Here is a 20,263-nt window from a genome sequence, read left to right as displayed (position 1 = left end):
TGCACTTGATTTAGCAAGAATATGTAACAGGATCATTTGAATTTATTTTTTAAAAATACTGGATGGTTTGTGTAAAACCAAAAGCTGTAAATTTTAAATAAAAACAGAAAATGCAGCTGAGCGGGTCAAGCAGGACTTGTGCACAAGGAGGTAAATTGAAATATTTTTGACCCGAAACATGCTCCATTCTTTCATCGCCATAGATATTGTCTGACCTGCTCAGCGCTGCTAGTAATTCCGTCTTTGTGCAAGACTAATGTAATCTGGTGCTTGAACTATCACAACACGACTCAGTTTTTAAAATCACAGCTGGCATACATTTGGCTCTTTTCTGCACCTTCCCAATTGATACTCAAGCATTTCATATTAGATTACACACAGATGAGTGTTAACTTCTTAAGCTCTCAAGAACACCATCACTAACCCTCATATGTGGCAAACTTTCTGATCATGAGCCTAGGATGATGAGCAAAGAACTTTTCCAAATTCCTTTATCGACTGGATCTTTTCTGTGACCTAAAAGGAACTTTCTTACAGCTTTGAAAATCAGCAGAGCATCACAATCTCGAATTGCAGCATTTAACAAGCAAATGTATTCAACAAAAGATAAACTGAGTATATAATCTGTAATGGAACAAATTTTCATAGTGGGGATGTCTCAAAAGAATAGAAAGTACAAACCCTAGGTGTGGCAATTTTGTAATTATCCTTTAAACATGCATTAATAGGGGTCATGTGACGCGAGTGTGGGCGTGGCTGCATTTTCACAAGCTCCGGCTTTACTCATCTTTTAATTCATCATTTCATCCTGATGCACATTTCGTATTTGTCTTTTTTGGGGGTACATGGCTTGTGCTATGTCCCGAGAGAAGTTTGGTCGGTATTCGGTCGGTGTTCTTGCAAGAAAGAACGGAGATAACATACTAAAATTCTTGTTTGTCCATGACGGCGAGAAAGGGCCGGGTTGGGGCACTTTCAGTGGCGCGTTTACTATTGAACAGGCTCCCACCTTGATGGTGCTTTGTGTGTCGGTTGATGCCTGTCAACGGAGATGTCCTCCTGGCTAAAAGTCTCGGCTCTGAGGTGCAGGTCATCAGGGCTCACTTCAAGAATTGAGGGGTACTTTTATGGAGGTATTGGAGGCACCCGAGGAGGTTCTTGTACTTGAGAAAGCACGTTTCATGGTTGAGGCCCATCTCCTTACTGTCAAGAACCTGCTTCATGCTCGTCATCCATCCTGACAGGTTCACAAGAAGGAGAGGGGGACTGAGAGAAGCACACCAATGAACCCAATCCATGGTAAGAGGTGGTGGAAGTGTTCCCAAGTGGGTATGAAAATTGGTTACCATGTATCAGTAATTCCCCCGTCCCATCCCAATCAAGGCCTAGGCGGTGGACTGCCTGGGTGTCGGTGAGACAGCATGGTGGAAGTGTTTTGATCGTTGGAATCCTTGAAGGTTGAGTGCTTGTTGATCCCATTTTATCCTTGGCATTTGCTTTCTTCATGCATCTGGGAAGATGCCTTTATCCTGAAGACTGCCCTGCAAATTCAATTGTTATCCTGAACATTTCTCCCTGTCATGTTGTTGATTGCTTGATGCTGTCTTTTTTCCTGACAAGGAAATGTGTAAGATGAGCATAATAGCCTGTACAGTGGTTATCCTGATTTAACCAGCTCAGTTTAGTCGAATATAAAAACTGGGATTTGTGCACAGTTTTAATCCTAAAAGTATTCATTCTTTATAGTGTCTTATAACCTTGTGATTATCAGACATTGTAAAGAGGGAGGTTTTTTTCTTTGTTTTCACCCTCCTGTTTTGTTTGGAGGGAGGTTGAGTGAAGTCTGAGCATGGTAGAAGGTTGAGGTTGGCACGGTTAGTTTGTCCTCGCTGTGATTAAGGATAGCTTCCCCCCCAGTTACAGCTCATCTGTTTTGGCTCTCATTTTTCCTTTCCTTTTTGATTTGAATCTAAGAATCGTGTTATCATCGTTCATCAACCCAGACAGACTTTTTGTTATGCTGGGGAGGACTGGGCTGTCTGACTCTTCCTTCGGGCCGAGTTTGGCTTTTCTCCTTGCATGGGTCTTTCTCTTTAGCTATTTTAGGTACTATTGGAGTTGATAGAGGGTCTTTTTTTAAATAAATATTTTTGTTGAACTTTTATCATTTTATGCAACAACCACTCCTAAAGTAACAGTGACCAGCTCCTTAAAGTGCAGTTCAAATGGCAGCCGCCATCTACAATAGAATCCATTGATCGACAAATTCACCATGACCGTGACCGTGACCTTCTCAAGATAAAAGAACTCCATCAGATCACCCAGCCATGCTGTGGCACTAGGCAGTGTTGCCAACTCAACAGACCCCACCGCCAGACACAGGCACAGACAGACAGACAGACATACCAGTTATCCAAGGCCCTCAAAACAATTGCCAGCTGTGCAATCACCAGCATGAACAGAAGAATGCACACAGGACATCTTTGCCTCGTCCCCTGTACAACCTAAACAACCCCAAACTTAAGCTATTCCTTTGCACACTTGCAGACAGTGCATCATATAACAGCCTAACCCATGCCACAAAACCTGGACCGATCCCAAACTTCTCGAACACCGCGAATAGGGAGCTTCATTTAACCTTTTCTGCCTTTCCTGCGTCCAGAGATACAATTACTTCGAAGTCTGGCCCTGCGCTGGTGTGAGAACCAATTTAAGTAACCGTCTCACATTAGCGAACAACTTTCTACCATTCACAAATCCCGTATGGCCTTCCCCCACTACCTCCACAGACCAGGGGCGGGATTCTCCACCGGCGGGATGCTCTGTTTTGCAGCCCGGGGGTTTCCCGATGGCGTGGGGCTGCCCCACAACGGGAAACGCCATTGACCGGCCGGCGTAATGAATCATCCCGCCGGCTGGGGGAAGCAGAAATGTGGCAAGGCGGGACGGAGCATCACGCCCATGATTTCAACCTCAACGCCAAGACCTTCGCCAAAAGTTTTGAAATTGGGTGCTATGGTCCACACGGAGGTCCTTATCCTTCTTCAGAAGGAAGGAGGTGGGCGTCTGCCCTAGCGTCTCTGGGAGACACCCACGCACCAATGAGTCATTAAACATCCCCAGCATCAACAGGGCCAGCTGACCTGCAAACGTCTTATAGAATTCTACCAGGAGTCCATTGATCCCTGTGCCTTCCCGTTTGCACCTTTCCCAAGGCCCTGCAGACCTCTTGCAACCCCATCAGTGCCTCCAATTCGTCCCACAACTCCTCCCCCACCTGAGTAAACTCCAATCCCTCCAAAAACTCCACTATCCCCTGCTCGTCCTCTGGCAGTTCCGATCAATAGACCCCTCATAAAAGGACCAAAATACCCTCATTTACTTTTTCTGGGGCAGAAACCAGGCCCCGCCCCCTGCACCTGCACTATCTCCCTGGCAACCTCCTGTTGCCTTAACGGATGAGCAAACCGGTGGTGAGCCTTCTCCCCATATTCATATACCATTCCTTTTCAGCGCCTCAGCTGGCACACCACCCGATAGGAGGTGTAATTTCTTCCTGCATGCCCAAAGCTCTGTTTCTTGGTTCACATACTCTATCTATACTCAAAATCTCGTCCACCACCTCCTGACATTCTCTCATGTTTTCCCTATTCATGTGTGACTTGTACAAAATGATCTCTTCCCCCCTCCTCGTATTACAGCTTTTAACGCCCCCCATGCCGCCGACGGTGAGACTATCCCGTTTCAGTTCCATTCCACATGGCTCTAGAGAATTTTGCACAAAATCCAAGATCCGATAAAAGTCCGATCTCCAGCCTTCAACCCGTACGCTGCGCCTGCCCTGCCTCCAAATTCAGGTCCACCAAATGCGGTGGGTGTTCTGAGATGATCACAGCCAAATATTTCATACTCTTCATTCCGAGAAGCAGGCTCCTATCCAGAACAAAGAAGTCAATCCTTGAATGTACCTTACGCACCGACAAAAACTCCTTGCCCCTGGGTGCATAAGCCACTGATCAGGCCCCTCCCCCCACACAATCAGTTGGCATGCATCTAATTCTGGAATAGCAACCAACAACCATCTCAAACATGATATCATCCCAATTTGGGGCATACTCATTCACTAGCACTATGGCCCTCTCCTCCAGCGTACCTGTAACAATCACAGAACAACACCCCCCAGACCAGTATCCACCGTCTCCTCCTGAAAACAACCTCTCCTGCCAATCACAATTGCCACCCTATTGTCAAACCCGGACCCCTCCTCCCCCCCCTCCAGGCCCACAGACTGCCTGGCACCAGTCACATCCTTCCCCCCCCCCCCCCCCCACACTAATAAACAGCTCAGTCTATTGCACCCCACCCTCATTGGCCCAGCAGACCGCAGCCTCTCCCCCCTCCCCCACATCACTCCCATTTGCTAGCCCCTCTCCCCCTCACGCTAGCAAAATGGCCCCACCCAGGGTCCTTCTCCAATGTCTCCGCAAGCAACAGCCAACACGTCCCTTCTCCCACCACTGTGCCCAAGTCCCTACCAAATCAACAAACCTCTCTCCCCTCCAAATGAAATAATCCCCTTTTTTATTACCGCCCCACCCCAAAAGTCACAGAACAGACACATAACAGCCTTGATACAAACTGCAAATACCCCTCCTTCATACAGAGTCCCATATCGTCCTCTTCACAGCGGCCCCAAATTCCTGGGCACGTCCTAATTAAGGCCTCGGCCTGCTCCGGCGTGTCAAAGAAGTGGTCACTTGAGTGCATTGTGACCCACAGTCACGCTGGGTACACCACACCAAATCTCACGCCCTAATTATAAAATACTACCTTTGCACTGTTGGAGGCCATACGCATCTTCGCCAGTTCAGTTCCAACGTCTTGGCATATCCACACCGTGTTTTCATCCCAATTGCTATTGCGAATCTTCTTCGCCCATTCCAAGACCCTCTCCTTCCTTTGATAACTGTGGAAGCAGATCATATCGCTCTTGGCAGCTCATTCAGCCTTGGCTTTGCCTAAGCAGCTGATGCACTCGATACAGCTCCGGAGGGGCAAATACTTCATCCCTCCCACCAATCGAGAAAACATACTGGCAAAATACTGGGTCAGCGTCAATCCGTCCCTCCCTCAGGCAGCCCCACCAACCTGAGGTTTAGCTGCCGTGATCTGTTCTCCAGGTCCTCCACCTTAGACTTCAGGCCTTTACTGCTGTCCACCACCACCAGCAACTCTGATTCTTGCAAGGCAAACTGGTCCTCGTGTCGCGACGAGGCCTTCTCCACCCCCTTCAACATCGCACCTCGTGCTTGCACCACATTCAAGGTTCTCACCAGCTGTTCACAGATCATTCCCAAAGTCTCCTCGACAGTGGCTGTGAAGGATTCCTTCACCTTCACACCCTGCCACTTGAACTGCCTGCTTACCCGTTTGCCGAATTTCTCCACCTCCTGCGCAATTACCACAGCCAGCCTGATGCAGCGGACATCTTTACTCCTCCCCATCCTTTGACAGGCTACGCTCTTGAGCCGCCTTAGCATTGGGTTTTTAGTCAACGATTTTAACATACCACCATCAGAAAAGAGTCCACCCACTTGACAACCCCAGCCTGGACACAACACCCCCCGAAAAACCGGGCGAAAGAAATGCATAACAAAGACCCTGCCGCAAACTACTTTTTGTGCATCTTGCTCTTACATGACGTTACCGAAGGTCTGATAGAGGGTCTTGTGTGTTATTAGAGCAGACTGAAGTTGAGTTGGTATCTGTGGTTGAGGATAGGAGATTTGGGCTGGCTTGGGCATCCTTCATATGGCAGTGCTTTTCACAAATTGGTCTGGGTGCCCCCTCCCTGGAGGTTTCTGATTTCTTCTCTCATTTGAGTGAGTGTAGTGCAGACCTTGGTTCTGGTCTGGCCTGGTGGAAGGGGTAGGGGGCCCTTGAGGATTGGGGGAGGAGGACCTGCCCCCATCCCAGGATTCCCAATCGATTGGTGTCCTGATGGTTCCTCTTCCTCCAGGTTAGGGCTGGAGTGTTATCATTTCTCTCCTTATGTGATGGGAGTTGTGCCTTGTCCGAGATGGGATTGGATAGGTGCAGGTGTGGCCGGGTTTAGGTTTAGGATTGTGAGAGAGGTCCTGGGGACATAAATTCCTGTACTTTTTTTAAGGACCGTCTAGTGGGGCTGGGTTTGACGCCCAAGGTGTGTGGAGACTTTGATGGCCTGAGCATTGCACCGAATAGATATTCTGTTTTCCCCTCGGGGTTGGGGAAATGTCCCCTTGTTGACTAGGTGACTCGCTCGCCTCCTCATTGGAAAGTGTCGGGCAATTGCCCGTGAGATGAGGGGCTTGGGTTGGATGCTGTTACCCGGTTATTCGTGTGGTTCATATAAATGGTTCTTGCTTTTTATTCCTTCTTTCTCTCTTCTGGCATGCTTCAGAGACTTTGCCTTTACCTTTCCTGAGCTACCCAGCGGTGAAGTTTAATCCGGGCCATGTTGAGGCTGATTGGGTTTTGGTGTTTAGGAGCGGGTCCACATTTGAGTGGTGGTGTTGGCTTTTCTCCTGGGCGGTCCCGATTGCCAGATGCTTTTGAAGGGAGACTTGGAGGCCCCCCTTCTCCCTGGGGCCAGGCCCCCCTTTGACTGGGACCGGAATCGTGGGCATCCTATCATTCCCCTTGGGGACGTGTTCTTTGCTTGTCGGCTGAGTGGTCTATTCCCCTCCACGAGTGCTGTGATGAGTCAGGACCTGGACTGGGTCCTGAGCTCTTATTATCTGAAGGGTGAGTTCTGGTAGCTTCTTCTGTGGGAGACCCCGGGTGGGATTCTCCACTTCCACGTCGAAGTGGCCGCGCCGTTGTGAACGCCGTCGAGGTTCACGACGGCGCGGAATGGCCCCGGTCCCGACCGATTCAGGCCGGCGCCAACCCGCGCATGCGTGGTTGTTGTCCTCTCTAAATCCGCCTCGCAAGAAGATGGGGGACGGATCTTGTGGGGCCGCGGAAGGAAGGAGGTCCTCCTTCAGAGAGGACGGCCCGACGATCGGTGGGCACCGATCGCGGGCCACCCCACATTCCAGGTGAAGCCCAGTGCAGGATCCCCCCTCGCCCCCGCACAGGCCGCCCCCCCAGCGTTCACGCACCGCCCACGACTGCAGCGACCAGGTGTGGACGGCGCCGGGGGGGAACCCGCCGTTTTGGCCTGGCCGCTCGGCCCATCCGGGCCTCAGAATAGCGGGGGTGCCAGAGAATCGGCATTTCGGGTGTCTCCGGCGATTCTCCGGCCCGCGAAACTCGACCGGGCCATTCCCGCCGCTTGGGAGAATCACGGGAGGGCGTCGGACCGGCGTCCCCGGAAATTTTGGCGGCCCAGGCGATTCTCCCAACCGGCGTGGGAGTGGAGAATCGCGCCCTCCAAGTCTGAGAACAACTTGGACTTGTTTTTGCCGATTCTCTATTTGTTAGTTTTGGCTACATGATCGATATTGGATCTGTCCTGGGCCTGGATGGTGGTTATATGGGTTTTGGGGTACGTATGCAATTTCCCTTAGAGCAGGGGTTCTCAGGGGTTTTATTCGTTTTTTTGTAGTGCTAGGTATGATATATTGGTTCTTGGCATTTGCATGGGTGCAGTTGGGTCTGATATCTGAAAGAGATCGCTATGTTGGGTTGCTGATGCCTGTGATGCTGCTGGAGATGAGAGGTTTGTGTGTTGGTGTGCATTCGACCATGCTGCAAGTAGTGCGGCGTGGGAGGGTGTGCACCGTTTAGAGGACAACAACCACGCATGCGCGGATGACGCCCGTTATTCCGCGCCGGCCGCGTCATCTATGCGGCGCCGCTTTTATGCAGGCGACAAGGCCTGGCGCGTGTAGATGACGCGGCCCCGATTTATGATTTTATCCGGTCCTCCCCTTGGTTTCTTGTGGGGGTCACAGGAATATTTGTTTGTCCAATGATAGAACCTAGCCAGTTATGATGTTGTTCTCCTATCCCATTTTGTGCCCATGTATATTGAGCCACTTTTTTCCCGCTCTCCTTACTATTTTCTAATCTTGTTGCGTCCATTTTTCAAATGTAAAATTCGAATAAATATACTTTTTTTTTTTTAAAACATGCATTAATTCTTTCTTATATTGCTAACTGAAGGAGTTAACTCGCTTGATCTTCCTCGCTCATTCTGAAGATTTCAAATCAACTTAATGAATGGAACAATCCTCGGTCCATACTAATTTCTGAACTCGTGTTTTGGCCTCTTAACTGAGGTTTATACTTAGTTGAACTACAGTGAGAAAATGTATGAAAGGAAAATACTTTATCAAACTCTGGTGAATAGACTGAAAAGTTACCTTTTTTTGTGGAATATATTTTATATGAGAAAATAAGTAATATTTCCTAACTGACATCACAATATACATGCACTTTCAATTGCATAAGACTAAAATGAAAATGTTGGGTATTGGTCTTCCATTAACGGATTTTAAGATTTAAGTCTCTGCTTTGAGTTATTCAAGCTCAATTACACTCAGCAAATAATCTTGACGAGTATACAGCATACTTAGCTTCATTGGCCGGAGCATTGAGTACAGAGTTGGCAGGTAACGTTACAGTTGTATAAAACATTAGTTAGGCCACATTTGGAATACTACGTGCAGTTCTGGTCACCACACTACCAGAAGGACATGGATGCTTTGGAGAGAATGCAAGGAAGGTTGAACAAGCTGTTGCCTGGTCTGGAGGGTGTTAGCTATGAGGAGAGGTTGAAAAAACTCAGATTGTTTTCGTTGGAAAGCCGGAGGCTGAGGGTAGACCTGATTGAGGTCTACAAAATTACGAGAGGTGTCGACAGAGCAAATAGTCAGAAGCTTTTTTCCCAGGATGGAAGACTCAATTACAAAAAGGCACAGATTCAAGCTGAGTGGGGAAAAGTTTAGGGGAGAAGCGCAGGGAAAGCTTTCCACGCAGAGGGTGGTGGTGGCAATAAGTAGTCGGTCTAAATAAGGAATCTGGATAGACGCAGGCTTGGTGGGCCGAAGGGCCTGTTCCTGTGCTGTAATGTTCTTTGCTCCAAGAATTATATGGATTGGCTCATGCTAAAAAACCTCTCTCACTGTAGTCGAAGGAATCATTTACACCCTGCACCCTGTCAACTTTCTTGTCCAAGCTGCAGGATGGCATGAGACAGGAAGACAGTAAAAATGGGGGCATGCCATTTTAACAAGTAATAAGCGTCATTAAAATAAGATTGATTCTGCAAGCTATCCCAGTCAAACTCGCAGTATCTTGAACAATAACTGAGTAAGAATATTTGGTGCTTACTCAGATTTCTTTTCATACGTCATTACAGTTTCCTCAATTTTCTTCTCCAATTCCACCATGATTTCTTCCTTACTGGTAATAGTTCGTTGTGTTTGGACCAAGTCTTCAGTTGTTGTTTTGAGCCTATTGTTGGAGACAGGACCAACAAATTATTTTTTACTCAAATATTTGAAATACAATTAGTTTCTTTGAAGAAAGCAAGTTTGTCATGTGAGAGTACCTTTAAGAACTGGGTGTTGATCAAATAGCTGTAGTGGATGTACCTTTAAAATGGGTGTTTATCAAATAGCTGTAATGATGTCAGAGTGTGGATGGAGCTGGGCTTTCTGCCTTTTACTTTCATTTTTGAGCAGGCAGCTAGTGTGTTTTAGTTTTGTTTTCAGAGCTGGATAGCTGCAGGCAAAGCAAGCAGCTGTATAAGGATCTCTCTCTGCAATTTAAAGACTGTCTCCAGATCATTTGAGGATTTCAAAGTAATACCTGTTTCTGTAGAGAATTTGATCCAGCTGTCTTTCTGTAAAAAGGGTCTTTTGGTCTTATGGATGTTGTTAGGAAAGTTATGAAGGGTTACTTATAGAATATTGTATCCGTGTGGATTATTGGTGTTGATAGTTGTTAAGATGTTTCCTGTGGGTTTATAAAATGTTAACTGGATTCATAAATAAACATGGTTTTGCTTTAAAGGTACTTTAGATCTCTGTTGTATCACACCTGTAAAGTAGGCCCTTGTGCTCCCCATAACCACAATCTATTAAAAGTCGTGGGTCAGGTGAACTCCATGATACACTTTGGTGTTCTCTAAACCCTGGCCCATAACAAGTTCCTAAAGAGTTCCTTCAGAGCTTTTACAGTTATTTAATACAGAAACTAATAAAACAAAGGGGTTTTAAGAAGTACTAACAAATACTAGAGCAGGCTTCTTATTAAGTCTGTTTACAAGATACTTATATTCGGATACCGGACCAAACCTCAACATTTGTTAGGATACCGGACAAGAACCCCAAACAATTTTTTTTTTTTAATTTGTAAAACTATGAAGAAAGGGTACTTCACCCCAGGAGTGATGACTCTTTCCAATAGGTATATTTTATGTTAAAACAAACTTTAGATTAGTTAACCACATTATCAAAGAAATAGCTCTACAATTAACAGTTCTTAAACAAAAGGAAAAGTTGAACTTACTATCTATATCTGCTATTAATTCCAATTAAGCACCCAATATAGTTCAAATGCCACTTATAGATGAAATTAACAAAACAGCATACTTGCTTAGCTGTGTGGAGACTTTTGGAGAGAGTTCCTTTCAAGAGCAGAGACAGTACATTTTGGCGCAACTTAACAACATTTGGCAAAACTGCTGCTCAACTAAAATCCTAAAACAGAGTGCAGACAGACCTGGCTCCTCCAACCAATTACACCATCTGTATCCCATTATGTTCCATGACCTGCTTAGCCAAGGAATAGCACTCCTTCATAAACTATCTACACTCCAGGGCACCTCCAGCAATCAAATCACAATTCCATTAACCCTTTACCTTTAACCAAATAAGTGGTTTCAATCAAATATTACCTCACTCTTTTCTAACTCCCTAATTACAGCTTTAGCAGACACACAGTCTGGGTACCTTAACCTATATTACTGCAACAAATATACACCTTGACCCAGGCATTTAAAAACATTACTGCAACAGATACAAAGTATTACATATAACAATTTCTACATCCATCACACTTATCCTCGCTCAACAAGGACACTCACTCAACAAAGCACAAGGTCCTAGGTTGATTTTGTAAAACATTTCTGCTGGATTACCTTATATAAACTCTATAAGTACATCTCAGCAGCAGTAATATTAGTTCCAGTACCCTTAGGAACATAGAACATAGTAGGGCATTCAGCCCATCGAGCCTGCTAAGTCTTTGAATATCACTGACCATCCACTACAATGCCTTTTTCCCCACGCTATCTCCATATCCCCTTTATGTCACTTGCATTTAAAAACCTCTATCTCTGCTTTAAACATACTCAGTGACTGAGCACCCACAGCCCTCTGACGTAGAAATTTCCAGAGATTCACAACCTTCTTGAGTAAAAACATTTCCCCGTATTTCAGTCCCAAGGTTGTGACGATTTCGGAACGGAGAGAAGCACCTTATGTCAGTCATTCGACCTATCTTGGCAAAATGAGAACATAGAACATAGAACATAGAAAATACAGCACAGAACAGGCCCTTCGGCCCACGATGTTGTGCCGAACCTTTGTCCCAGATTAATCATAGATTATCATTGAATTTACAGTGCAGAAGGAGGCCATTCGGCCCTTTGAGTCTGCACCGGCTCTTGGAAAGAGCACCATACCCAAACTCAACACCTCCACCCAACACCAAGGGCAATTTGGACATTAAGGGCAATTTATCATTGGCCAATTCACCTAACCCGCACATCTTTGGACTGTGGGAGGAAACCGGAGCACCCGGAGGAAACCCACGCAGACACGGGGAGGACGTGCAGACTCCACACAGACAATGACCCAAGCCGGAATCGAACCTGGGACCATGGAGCTGTGAAGCAATTGCGCTATCCACAATGCTACCGTGCTGCCCTTAAGAACAAATAAATCTACACTATATCATTTTACCGTCATCCATGTACCTATCCAATAGCTGCTTGAAGGTCCCTAATGTTTCTGACTCAACTACTTCCACAGGCAGTGCATTCCATGCCCCCACTACTCTCTGGGTAAAGAACCTACCTCTGATATCCCTCCTATATCTTCCACCTTTCACCTTAAATTTATGTCCCCTTGTAATGGTGTGTTCCACCCGGGGAAAAAGTCTCTGACTGTCTACTCTATCTATTCCCCTGATCATCTTATAAACCTCTATCAAGTCGCCCCTCAACCTTCTCCGCTCTAATGAGAAAAGGCCTAGCACCCTCAACCTTTCCTCGTAAGACCTACTCTCCATTCCAGGCAACATCCTGGTAAATCTTCTTTGCACCTTTTCCAGAGCTTCCACATCCTTCCTAAAATGGTGACCAGAACTGTACACAGTACTCCAAATGTGGCCTTACCAAAGTTTTGTACAGCTGCATCATCACCTCACGGCTCTTAAATTCAATCCCTCTGTTAATGAACGCGAGCACACCATAGGCCTTCTTCACAGCTCTATCCACTTGAGTGGCAACTTTCAAAGATGTATGAACATAGACCCCAAGATCTCTCTGCTCCTCCACATTGCCAAGAACTCTACCGTTAACCCTATATTCCGCATTCATATTTGTCCTTCCAAAATGGACAACCTCACACTTTTCAGGGTTAAACTCCATCTGCCACTTCTCAGCCCAGCTCTGCATCCTATCTATGTCTCTTTGCAGCCGACAACAGCCCTCCTTACTATCCACAACTCCACCAATCTTCGTATCGTCTGCAAATTTACTGACCCACCCTTCAACTCCCTCATCCAAGTCATTAATGAAAATCACAAACAGCAGAGGACCCAGAACTGATCCCTGCGGTACGCCACTGGTAACTGGGATCCAGGCTGAATATTTGCCATCCACCACCACTCTCTGACTTCTATCGGTTAGCCAGTTCGTTATCCAACTGGCCAAATTTCCCACTATCCCATGCCTCCTTACTTTCTGCATAAGCCTACCATGGGGAACTTTATCAAATGCCTTACTAAAATCCATGTACACTACATCCACTGCTTTACCTTCATCCACATGCTTGGTCACCTCCTCAAAGAATTCAATAAGATTTGTAAGGCAAGACCTACCCCTCACAAATCCGTGCTGACTATCCCTAATCAAGCAGTGTCTTTCCAGATGCTCAGAAATCCTATCCTTCAGTACCCTTTCCATGACTTTGCCTACCACCGAAGTAAGACTAGCTGGCCTGTAATTCCCAGGGTTATCCCTAGTTCCTTTTTTGAACAGGGGCACGACATTCGCCACTCTCCAATCCCCTGGTACCACCCCTGTTGACAGTGAGGACGAAAAGATCATTGCCAACGGCTCTGCAATTTCATCTCTTGCTTCCCATAGAATCCTTGGATATATCCCGTCAGGCCCGGGGGACTTGTCTATCCTCAAGTTTTTCAAAATGCCCAACACATCTTCCTTCCTGACAAGTATTTCCTCGAGCTTACCAATCTGTTTCACACTGTCCTCTCCAACAATATCGCCCCTCTCATTTGTAAATACAGAAGAAAAATACTCATTCAAGACCTCTCCTATCTCTTCAGACTCAATACACAATCTCCCGCTACTGTCCTTGATCGGACCTACCCTCGCTCTAGTCATTCTCATATTTCTCACATATGTGTAAAAGGCCTTGGGGTTTTCCTTGATCCTACCCGCCAAAGATTGTTCATGCCCTCTCTTAGCTCTCCTAATCCCTTTCTTCAGTTCCCTCCTGGCTATCTTGTATCCCTCCAATGCCCTGTCTGAACCTTGTTTCCTCAGCCTTACATAAGTCACCTTTTTCCTCTTAACAAGACATTCAACCTCTCTTGTCAACCATGGTTCCCTCACTCGACCATCTCTTCCCTGCCTGACAGGGACATACATATCAAGGACACGTAGCACCTGTTCCTTGAACAAGTTCCACATTTCACTTGTGTCCTTCCCTGCCAGCCTATGTTCCCAACTTATGCACTTCAATTCTTGTCTGACAACATCGTATTTACCCTTCCCCCAATTGTAAACCTTGCCCTGTTGCACGTACCTATCCCTCTCCATTACTAAAGTGAAAGTCACAGAATTGTGGTCACTATCTCCAAAATGCTCCCCCACTAACAAATCTATCACTTGCCCTGGTTCATTACTCAGTACTAAATCCAATATTGCCCCTCCTCTGGTCAGACAATCTACATACTGTGTTAGAAAAGCTTCCTGGACACACTGCACAAACACCACCCCATCCAAACTATTTGATCTAAAGAGTTTCCACTCAATATTTGGGAAGTTAAAGTCGCCCATGACTACTACCCTATGACTTCTGCACCTTTCCAAAATCTGTTTCCCAATCTGTTCCTCCACATCTCTGCTACTATTGGGGGGCCTATAGAAAACTCCTAACAAGGTGACTGCTCCTTTCCTATTTCTGACTTCAACCCATACTACCTCAATAGGGTGATACTCCTCGAACTGCCTTTCTGCAGCTGTTATACTATCTCTAATTAATAATGCCACCCCCCCACCTCTTTTACCACCCTCCCTAATCTTATTGAAACATCTATAACCAGGGACCTGCAACAACCATTTCTGCCCCTCTTCTATCCAAGTTTCCGTGATGGCCACCACATCGTAGTCCCAAGTACCGATCCATGCCTTAAGTTCACCCACCTTATTCCTGATGCTTCTTGCGTTGAAGTATACACACTTCAACCCATCTCCGTGCCTGCAAATACTCTCCTTTGTCAGTGTTCCCTTCCCCACTGCCTCATTACATGCTTTGGCGTCCTGAATATCGGCTACCTTAGTTGCTGGACTACAAATCCGGTTCCCATTCCCCTGCCAAATTAGTTTAAACCCTCCCGAAGAGTACTAGCAAACCTCCCTCCCAGGATATTGGTGCCCCTCTGGTTCAGATGCAACCCGTCCTGCTTGTACAGGTCCCACCTTCCCCAGAATGCGCTCCAATTATCCAAATACCTGAAGCCCTCCCTCCTACACCATTCCTGCAGCCACGTGTTCAACTACACTCTCTCCCTATTCCTAGCCTCGCTATCACGTGGCACCGGCAACAAACCAGAGATGACAACTCTGTCTGTCCTGGCTTTCAACTTCCAGCCTAACTCCCTAAACTTGTTTATTACCTCCACACCCCTTTTCCTACCTATGTCGTTGGTACCAATGTGCACCACGACTTCTGGCTGCTCCCCCTCCCCCTTAAGGATCCTGAAGACACGATCCGAGACATCCCTGGCCCTGGCACCCGGGAGGCAACATACCTTCCGGGAGTCTCGCTCGCGACCACAGAATCTCCTATCTATTCCCCTAACCATTGAATCTCCTACAACTATTGCTTTTCTATTCTCCCCCCTTCCCTTCTGAGCCCCAGAGCCAGACTCCGTGCCAGAGACCTGACCGCTAGGGCCTTCCCCCGGTAGGTCATTCCCCCCCAACAGCATCCAAAACGGTATACTTGTTTTGAAGGGGAACGGCCACGAGGGATCCCTGCACTGTCTGCCTGTTTGTTTTTTTCCCCCTGACTGTAACCCAGCTATTATTGTCCTGTACCTTGGGTGTGGTTACCTCCCTGTAACTCTTCTCAATCACCCCCTCTGCCTCCCGGATGATCCGAAGTTCATCCAGCTTCAGCTCCAGTTCCCTAACACGGTCTTTGAGGAGCTGAAGTTGGGTGCACTTCCCGCAGGTATAGTCAGAAGAAGTGAACCTATGTAAAGCCAGGGGTGATGTTGGACTAGTTCCTGTACAGATCTGCAAATTGCCTTCCCATTTTGATGCGAGATGATACCTTTTAGAACATAGAACATACAGTGCAGAAGGAGGCTATTCAGCTCATCGAGTCTGCACCGACCCACTTAAGCCCTCACTTCCACCCAATCCCCATAACCCCTCCTAACCTTTTCTGGTCACTAAGGGCAATTTATCATGGCCAATCCACCGAACCTGCACATCTTTGGACTGTGGAAAGAAACCGAAGCACATTGAGGAAACCCACGCAGACACGGGAGAACGTGCAGACTCCGCACAGACAGTGACCCAGCAAGGAATCGAACCTGGGACCCTGACGCTGTGAAGCCACAGTGCTCATCACTTGTGCTACCGTGCTGTCCACGGCTTAGTGGTTCAGTGTCTTAGTTGTCCAATAAATAGTGTTTAGTTAACGTTGCTCGTTTGTTACAGAAATCCTGCCAGGTGATTCTTTCAGTCAGTCTCGGAGAACTTCTTTTTGGATTCTACAGGAATTATAACAGTATCAATATTCGCCATCGAGAATCATTTGTGAATAATGATCATTTGGATCAGTGCAGAAAATTGGCAGGGTCAGAAGCTTTGGAAATTGTTCTTTCTTCCATGAATATAAAACATACACTTTGTAATTCTTGGTTAATAGTACTTTTGGAGGGCAGCACGATGACGCAGTGAATTAGCCCTGCTGTCTCACGGCGCCGAGGTCCCAGGTTCGATCCCGGGACACTGTCCGTGTGGAGTTTGCACATTCTCCCAGTGTTTGTGGGTCTCACCCCCACAACCCAAAGATGTGCAGGCTAGGTAGATTGGCCACGCTAAATTGGCCCTTAATTGGAAAAAATGAATTGGGTACTCTAAATTTTAAAAAAATAGTACTTTTGATACAGGGTTAGTTAATTGATGCCAGATAATAACCACATCTATTAATCTGTGCATAAGGCTCAGTATGTTTCCTTTCAGTTCCAAATGTCAATCAGAAGACATCAGACTTGCATGTTTCCGAACTATTTTAGATACTGCTGTGTACTCAGGTGAAACATACAAACAGACCAGGTTATGATTTTACATTTGTTTTTCATCCCTGAATGGCCACTGAAGCCAAATAAAGCATCAAGTACTAGCAGAACTGTTAAATACCAACATCCCTCTGTATTTACTTTCTGAAATGTCTAGAAATTGCACATCATTGGCAAAAGAGATCTCAAACTTACATTGTCTGTAAACTGTCTGCTGTTAAACTGTTCCACAATATCTCATTGACTTGAAGGTTTTCCATGTCCTCCAATAACAAAACATCAAACTCAATATTTGCCTCTTTAATGGGCTGCGACCTGCAAAATGGGAAGGCATATGCTCAAAATAAATTCTAAGCATCTGCTAAGTTACACTTTTGGAACTTGTACATAATTCAAACATTAGTTAAGATTTATGTTGTAAAATGTAGAATGCTACAACTGAAAAGGAATCCAATTATAAACTACAATTCCTTAATAGTGAACAGATTTATTAACATGCACCCAAAGCAAAACCAGCACAGCTTTTAAACATTCTTTACCTCCAACATATCAGATAAATCTTTTCCATTAGAATCATAGAATGTATAGTGCAGAAGGAGGTCTTTGGACCCATCAGGTCTGCACCGGCCCTTGGAAAGAGCACCCTGCTCAAGCCCACACTTCCACCCTATCCCCATAACCCAGAAACCCGACCCAACCTTTTTTGGACACAATGGGGCAATTTAGCATGGCCAATCCACCTAATCTGCATAACTTTGGACTATGGGAGGAAACCGGAGCACCCGGTTGTGAATGATTAATGTGAATGATTGTCCTAATTTTTGCATAGTTATTAATTATTTCACCTCTGGGTCAGAAGGCTGTGGCTTCCAGCCCCATCGCCAACGCCTTTGCTTAACCACACAATTTCGGCTGACATTTAGTGCAGTACCGAAGAAATGCTGCTTTGGCAAAAGTGTCAACTTTTTGATGAGACACTGAAGTGTCAGCCTTCAGACTTGTCTGTTCAGACTGACATTCATTATTCACTATTCAAAGAAAAGCAGATGAGGTCTATTCGCATCCTGGACAACATGTAATCCTCAATCACAATCATCAAAACAGATTATCCAGGGCTGAATTTTCCACTCTGGAGACTAAGTGCTCCCGCTGAAGTAGAACCACAGCTGGACCCTGTTGGCACTAGGACCAGCGCCCAGGAGCAATTCACTCCCGTTCTCCATGCAATGTATGCTTGGAGGGAAGGTGACGGGATTCTTTCGGAATCCTGGTATCAGGAGGCCACCATCTTGCTATGATTGGCAGGACCTCACCAAAAGCAGCTAAATGATTTGACTTATTTTTCTGGTGAGGGGCTGTCAATCACAGCAAGACTGTTTATAAACATTGTGGTCAGCATCAAAGCAGGGTAATGGAGGTGAATTCAAGCATGAAGGTAAAGATCAATGAACAATCCACTAAGCAGCTACCTCTGGAGTAATAAAAATGTCAATCATTGCTAATGCAATGTATTGCTTTCTGAAATTGAATGGAAGATCTGCATTTCCAAGGATGTCAAGGGACTTTAAGCCCTTGGAAGTGTACTGGGCTTTTGAGGAAGCCTCTGGCACTTTTAACAGCTGTGGCTTTCAACACTTCTGCCTGAGGCAGCAGATGTTTAATAAATGAAAATGCAATGATTTTTCAACCTACTGTCTGGACTGTTCTTTAGCTTTCTGGCAGGGGTCTCTGTTGGGGTGGGGTTCTCTGTCGGGGGTGGCCCGATAGAGGGCTGGGGTGGGTCGGATTTGCATTGTGGGGGAGGATAGGGGGCCTGCAATGGACTTTGGAGGGGAGCCTACATTCCACACATAACCGACCATGGGGTTCAGCCTCTTGACCGACCATATCACGGTTCACCGTGTCAGAGCGACGCTTGAAAATACCTGCACGACATCCGGTAGCGGCCATGTGCTGATCGGTCGCACACAGATTTCGGTTTTGGCCCTTTCTGCCCGACTAATGGGCTCCTTGGTCAGAAAAGTTGTGGAATGTGTGGTGTGGAACGAATTCTCCTCCGAGGTGAAATGTCGATGGGATAATGCATCCGGCAGAGGTCGAATAAGGTAGCGGTGTTGGAGGTGGAGGGTCCACGTGGCGTACCTACATGGCGGAGGTTGGGGCGTTGGTGTTATCCACCCCATTGCCAGTGGAGCAATTGATGAGGATGATTAAAGGAGAACTTCAGCAGCATCGGCTAGAGATACAGGAGCATTAGTCAAGGGGGAGGCAGTGAGATAGTGGTATTGTCACTAGACTAGTAATCCAGAGACCCAGAATAATGATCTGGGGACCCGGGTTCAAATCCCTCCATGGCAGGTGATGGGATTCAAACTCAATAAATATCTGACCATGAAACCATTGTCGATTGTTCTAAAAACCCATCTAGTTCACCGGTGTCCTTTAGGGAAGGAAATCCTTATCTGGTCTGGCATACATGCGGCTCCAGACCCACAGCAATGTGGTTGACTCTTAAATGTCTTCTGAAATGGCCCAGAAAGCCACTCCGTTGTATTCAACCGCTACAAAAACACAAAAAAGGAATGAAACCAGACGGACCACCCGGCATTGTACCAGGCACCGGAAGCGACAATGGCAAACCCTGCAAAATCCTCCGAACTAACATCTGGGGACTTGTGCCAAAGTTGGGAGACGTGTCTCACAGACTAGTTAAGCAACAGCCTGACATAGTCATACTCACAGGATCATACACCACTGTCTCCATTCTTGGGCATGTCCTGTCTCACCGGCAGGACAGACCCAGCAGAGGTGGCGGCACAGTGGTATACAGTCGGGAGGGAGTTGCCCTGGGAGTCCTCAACATTGACTCTGGATCCCATGAAGTCTCATGGCTTCAGGTTAAACATGGGCAAGGAAACCTTCTGCTGATTACCACGTATCGGCCACTATCAGCTGATGAATCAATACTCCTCCATATTGAACACCACTTGGAGGAAGCACTGAGGGTGGCAAGGGCGCAGAATATGCTCTCAGTGGGGGACTTCAATGTCCATCTCCTACAATGGCTCGGTAGTACCACCACAGACTAAGCTGGTCGGGTCCTCAAGGTCATAACTGCCAGACTGGGACTGCAGTAGGTGGTGAGGGAACCAACAAGAGGGGAAAACATATTTGATCTCATCCTCACCAATCTGCCTGCTGCAGATGCACCTGTCCACGACAGTATCGATAGAAGTGACCACCGCGCAGTCCTTGTGGAGACAAAGTCCCGTCTTCACATCAAGGATACCTTCCATCGTATTGTGTGGCACTCTCACTGTGCTAAATGGGATAGACTTCAAACAGATCTAGCCACTCAAAACTGGGCAACCATGAGACGCTGTGGGCCATCAGCAGCAGAATTGTATTCAACCACAAACTGCAACCTCATAGCCTTGCATATCCCCCACTCTACCATTAGCACCAAGCCAGGGAACCAACC

The 20,263-nt window shown here is 46.6% G+C and overlaps 1 protein-coding gene across 2 annotated transcripts in view; it reads right to left on the bottom strand.

Moving 5' to 3' along the window:
- fer (fer (fps/fes related) tyrosine kinase) overlaps nucleotides 1-20,263 on the bottom strand; it is a 414,420-nt gene that overhangs the window by 204,873 nt on the left and 189,284 nt on the right. For both annotated transcript variants that reach the window (XM_072516399.1, XM_072516400.1), the window contains exons 7-8: nucleotides 16,978-17,097; nucleotides 9,322-9,444 (exon numbers count right to left, since the gene is read on the bottom strand). In XM_072516399.1, coding sequence (XP_072372500.1) covers nucleotides 9,322-9,444; nucleotides 16,978-17,097 — 243 coding nt within the window. The remainder of the gene's footprint in view (nucleotides 1-9,321; nucleotides 9,445-16,977; nucleotides 17,098-20,263) is intronic.

The sequence above is a fragment of the Scyliorhinus torazame genome, chromosome 9, assembly GCF_047496885.1.
Source record: "Scyliorhinus torazame isolate Kashiwa2021f chromosome 9, sScyTor2.1, whole genome shotgun sequence".
NCBI classification, from domain to species: domain Eukaryota; kingdom Metazoa; phylum Chordata; class Chondrichthyes; order Carcharhiniformes; family Scyliorhinidae; genus Scyliorhinus; species Scyliorhinus torazame.
The sequence above is the reverse complement of the archived record's forward strand: the minus strand, read 5'-3'. Positions and strand labels throughout refer to the sequence as shown.